A 5,440-nucleotide genomic window follows, 5' to 3' on the forward strand; every position below is an offset into this window, starting at 1 on the left:
GTCCTTTTGCATGCTTGTTGGGCCTCATACATTCACGTACATACTCGTTTGGATTTGTAAACTTAAAACATACACGGAAATAATACACCTTGTGCAATTCAATATTCGCGTAAATTCCGTTTACAGTTAGACTAGGCCAGTCTAGGGTGACAAACCTTACCTTAAACAAGTCGGCGTCTGAAAAACATCATGACAGGCGGATCAGTCATTATCAAGTATGGTTATAACGACTCACATAGAGGAATTAACTCCATTATAAAATTTACGAAATACATTTACAATTTGGTAACACGGTAACATACATGCACTGGTACTCAGTCTTAGGGTGTTAAGACCACAACGTTTTATAAGCAGACAATATCGGAGTGTCTAGGATCATTCATTTTAAACATTTTCAAACATTAACACACATGCATTAATACGAGATCAGACACAAACAATTCAAACCGTTTTTCAGAAAATATCAGATTTTCTGGTGTTTACAAAGTAATACCAAACATTTTACTCATATATGCTTATGAACTCACCAACATTATATGTGTTGATGTTTTCAAATTAACTTGTATTCTCAGGTAATTGTTGAGTAGGTTGGTCAGCAAGAATACCTGGAATTTTGTTGTGTTTTGTTATCACCATACTTTGGATATTTTGGCATTTAATTTGAAATACAATACTTGATGTGAACAATGACAATATAACATTGTATGTGTGATGTTGATGATGTTTTGTTTCAATTATATACACTGTGATGATACTACAAGAATGAAGTCACCCAACCCCTGAACGTTTCCACCGATTCACCGGTTCGGGGGTGTGACTGGATTCATCAAACCTAACTTCTCGCCTTCGGGAGCACCAGTCTTGTTCGTGAAGAAGAATGATGCATCGTTCCGCATGTGTATAGACTACAAGGAATTAAACAAACTTACTATCTAGAATCGATATCCTTTACCTCGGATCGATGACCTCTTCGACCAACTTCAAGGAGCAAGTTTCTTCTCCAAGATCGATCATAGATCAGGATACCATCAGCTACGACTCCAGGAGGAAGATATTCCTAAGACCGCATTCCAAACTCACTATGGTCACTATGAAATCGTAGTGATGCCCTTTGGTTTAACAAACGCACCTGCAGTGTTCATAGACCTGATGAATTGTGTGTGTCGACCTTACTTAGACAAGTTCGTAATAGTTTTCATTGACGATATACTATTCTACTCTAGGAGTAAGGAAGAACACAACCAACACTTACGACAAGTCTTGGAAACATTAAGGGCGGAGAAATTATATGCGAAGTTCTCGAAGTGCGAATTCTGGATTCGAAAGGTGGACTTTCTAGGTCATGTGGTCAGCGAAGAAGGGATACATGTTGATCCCTCCAAAATCAAAGCTATCGAAAATTGGGCGACCCCTAGAACCCCAATAGAGATTCGTCAATTTCTAGGTTTCGCTGGCTACTATAGAAGGTTCATTCAAAACTTCTACAAGATTGCAAAACCACTCACCACCCTGACTCAGAAGGGTGTAACCTTTAGTTGGGAGGAGAAACAAGAAACTGCTTTCCAAACATTAAAGTGAGCCCTATGCAACGCACCGATTTGTCCCTCCCAGAAGGGACATAAGATTTTGTAGTTTATTGCAATGCATCCAAGAAAGGGCTAGGTTGCGTTCTTATGCAACGAGGAAATGACATATCTTATGCCTCGAGACAGCTTAAGAACCACGAGGCCAACTATACTACACATGACCTCGAACTGGAAGCAGTGGTTTTTGCTCTGAAGATCTGGAGACATTACCTTTATGATACGAAATGCATAGTCTTTACGGATCAAAAAATCTCCAGCACATCTTCGATCAAAAAGAACTGAACATGAGGCAAAGACGATGGGTAGAACTACTTAATGATTACGAATGTGAAATTCGTTATCATCCCGACAAAGCCAATGTGTTAGTTGTAACGCGCGTAGATCCGGGCTAGCCAATTTAGAGATAATAGGGGTCGAAAACGAATTTTCGGCAAAAGATTATTTAGAATAAATAATCTTAACCAAGTTTTAGTATATGTTACAAGGTTTCCGTACATATAAAGAGCGCCGAAATCCGAGTTATAACGAAGAAGTTATGACCCGTTGAAGTTTCGCGGCGGAACCGGCACGACACCTGGAAGTGTAAATAGTGAATTTACGATAGAGCGACTTTTAGCCTTAACGATCTAAACAAAAGTCATAGAAAATGTTAAACCAAGAGTGTCCATAAAAAGAACGCCTAAATCTGACTTCGTATGAGGAAGTTAAGATTTTTCTAAGATTTAGCATAGCAGTGCACAGCCCGAAAATTTGAATTTTAGATCGGTCGATTTTCAGCCAAAATAATCTAAACGAGAAATGAAGATATCGTTAATAGGAGTTAAACGATAAAAAGAAAGTAAAAAATGGAGCTCGTATGCGAAAGTTATGGACGAAGCTTAGTCTCTACTTTTCGAGCTCGGCAAATTCGATACAGTTTTGTAAATTCGAGATAGATTGAGTATTAGCCAATGAGGTCTAAATGAAAGTTGTAGTACTCGTAAATACCAACGCATTGATATAAATAACGTCGGAAACGGAGCTCGTATGCGAAAGATATGGATGAAGCTTAGTCGCTACTCTTCGAGCATGATAAATACGATACAGTTTTTGTAAATCTGAGATCGAGGGAGAATTAACGAGGTCTAAATGAAAGTTGTAGTCCTTGTAAATACCAACACGTGGATATAAAGAATGTGGAAAATGGAGCTCGTATGCGGAAGATACGGACGAAACTTAGCGGCTACTTTACTATAAAATCCCTATAAATAAAGGGTGAACCCTTCATTATTTCTTCACACTATAAGCATTTCTTTCTCTCTCTAACTTCTCTCTAGATATATACAAAAATATTAAGGATAAAATGTGTACCACATAAGAAATATATTACCCTATTAAGTTATTTTTACCGGTTAACTAGTGTTGGTCATAAGGACTAAATATGTACAGTTTAACAAGTTGAAGGTGTAATCATTATTATTTTATAATTTAAAACTAATAGTAATAAAATAAACATGTTTAAATGTTTAAGGACATTGATGGGTTAAATTCCAAAAATAGTAACCATGAATACTGCCAATAGTTACCATGTAACATTTTTTGAACAATTAAATAACCCATGACCCAATTTTTACATTGGCAGGCTATTATAAATAAATTAATTTCCATATTGGTCAATAATATTTCTACGTATATTGGTTCAACCGTTCAAGTCAAGGATGCGAGTATTGTCTAGAAAATCACATCATCGCTGACGAGAGTTTCTTGTGGGAAAAGATAATTAGGGCTCTATTTATCATATTAACGTTTCTTCACCAAATTCCATTCCAATACATGCAGATTCTCGACGAATTTGATCACCGGCGAAGCTCCGTTAACAGTGCTTCATCATCCGGTTCGAATTCTTCTACTCTTTTATAGGTATGTTCCAACACCATGCCATTCTCTATCTGAACTTGAATAATTGGGAGTCTGTAGATTTTCGTGATTTGGGTTTTACTTCTAGTCAGGATATTGCTCAATTTTAACTGGATTTTACACAAAACTTTTGGAAAATGCTATTCCTATAGGTATCTGAATACATGATTATAGATACTTCGGTTTCAAAATTATACGGAAACATCTTGTCTGTATTAGAATGACATCATTTTACAAACAGGTGAAGGAGTTTTGCATCTTGCAAAGTTTGTGTCAGTCTCTTTCAAATCCACCATGGATCTCAATGATCTTAACAAAGTCTGGGAAGTCAAACCTCTGAAGAAGGTTCGAGAAGATGAAGCAAAAGAAATTCTTGAAAAAATAGCAAAGCAAGTTCAACCCATCATGCGAAAACATAAATGGAAAGTCAATATCCTCTCCGAATTTTGGTACTTACAGTCTCTTATGATGTCTCTTCTTCATTTCTTCATTTATGTTTTCTGTTTTCATAATAAAATTTCAACATGCAGCCCTCCCAATCCTGCTCTTCTTGGTCTAAACATAAATGGAGGTGCAGAGGTAAAGCTGAGACTTCGTAGGCAAAACAATGAGTGGGACTTCTTCCCTTATGAGCAAATTCTTGACACCATGCTTCATGAGCTCTGCCACAATCAATATGGCCCACATAATGCCGATTTCTACAATCTACTAGATGAAATCAGAAAGGTAAAAAGCTTGTCACTTTTATGCTGTTCATATCCAAACCTTTCAATCTTTCACACAACATACAGGAATGTGAAGAATTGATGGCCAAGGGCATAACGGGAACAGGGCGAGGATTTGATCTTCCTGGGAGAAGATTAGGAGGGTATTTTCGTCAACAACAAACTCCATCATCACTCCGCCAGAAAGCCTTATCTGCTGCACAAAATAGAGCTCAGATGGGGACACTGCTGCCTTCTGGCCCACATCGCCTTGGTGGAGATAGCAGCATGAAGACTGCCCTCAGCCCAATTCAAGCTGCTGCCATGGCTGCAGAAAGAAGACTACATGATGATTTATGGTGTGCTTCTAAATCTTTTCAAGAACCTTCTGTAACTTCTGAAGCATCTGTCTCACAAAACATAAGTTCAAGTGAAGGAGAACCAAAAGCATCATCATGGCAATGTGGTACCTGTACACTATTAAACCAGGTATATTTTAACAGATTTCTTATTTATGATTGCAATATAACGATGAAGAATCTAAGAATGGTGTTTACTGTTTCAGCCATTACTTTTGACATGTGAAGCTTGTGGAACTCCAAGAATAGAAGAGAAGAAGAAGATGAAGATTTGGTCATGCAAATTCTGTACATTGCAAAACTCGGTAGCAAAAGATCGATGTGTAGCTTGTGGGGAATGGAGATATTCATATGGTCCTCCTACAGCTGTTCATGGGCCATATCTTGGTACATAAACAAATCTTGGACAGTGGTTTTGTATCAGATTATTTCTATTATCCAGCATTTTTTCTTGGTGGTGCAAAATGATATATGTAATTAAAGTTTTCTTGGTATTGGGTTATGAGTGATTAGTGGAAAATTCTGTTTTTGTACACTATAAAGCATTAGGTACTCAAAGGTATTGTATTGCTAGTATTATTATCCATTGCATATATATATATATATATATATATATATATATATATATATATATATATATATATATATATATATATATATATATATATATGCGTGTTTGGCAGGGAGCTTTTGGAAGCGTTTGAAAGCTTCTAGTTTAAACAAAACGCTTCAAATCTGAGAACTACTTCATTTAGCGTTTAACAAATCGTTATTAAGCTTTTGAAATCAATTTCTATAATTGCCTTTAAAAATGTATTTATATATTTGTTTATTTTTAAACAATTATCATTTTATGTAATTTTATATATTTCAAAAGCTTTCAGCTAGTTTTGAT

General features: G+C 36.3%; 1 protein-coding gene across 3 annotated transcripts; it reads left to right on the plus strand.

Moving 5' to 3' along the window:
* Nucleotides 1-3,270: 3,270 nt before the first annotated feature.
* Nucleotides 3,271-5,121, plus strand: LOC111915309 (DNA-dependent metalloprotease WSS1). Of its 3 annotated transcripts, none has more exons than XM_042901195.2 (6): nt 3,271-3,485; nt 3,571-3,634; nt 3,724-3,931; nt 4,013-4,208; nt 4,274-4,675; nt 4,752-5,121. In XM_042901195.2, the coding sequence occupies exons 3-6, from the start codon at nt 3,777-3,779 to the stop codon at nt 4,938-4,940; spliced, it is 942 nt and encodes a 313-aa protein (XP_042757129.1). In that variant the 5' UTR covers nt 3,271-3,485; nt 3,571-3,634; nt 3,724-3,776; the 3' UTR covers nt 4,941-5,121. The 3 variants fall into 3 exon arrangements, with proteins under 3 accessions (XP_042757129.1, XP_042757130.1, XP_023766744.1); XM_042901196.2 differs by having other exon boundaries at nt 3,575-3,634; XM_023910976.3 differs by lacking the exon at nt 3,571-3,634 and having other exon boundaries at nt 3,272-3,485.
* Nucleotides 5,122-5,440: the final 319 nt, after the last annotated feature.

Source organism: Lactuca sativa, chromosome 4, assembly GCF_002870075.4.
Source record: "Lactuca sativa cultivar Salinas chromosome 4, Lsat_Salinas_v11, whole genome shotgun sequence".
Classification (NCBI taxonomy): domain Eukaryota; kingdom Viridiplantae; phylum Streptophyta; class Magnoliopsida; order Asterales; family Asteraceae; genus Lactuca; species Lactuca sativa.

Bases quoted from the DNA above. Each gene is read 5' to 3' on its own strand.
- LOC111915309 (XM_042901195.2), top strand. From the start codon at position 3,777: ATGGATCTCAATGATCTTAACAAAGTCTGGGAAGTCAAACCTCTGAAG. The intron at 3,932-4,012 runs GTACTTACAGTC...TTCAACATGCAG, and splicing joins AATATCCTCTCCGAATTTTG to CCCTCCCAATCCTGCTCTTC. The intron at 4,209-4,273 runs GTAAAAAGCTTG...CACAACATACAG, and splicing joins TACTAGATGAAATCAGAAAG to GAATGTGAAGAATTGATGGC.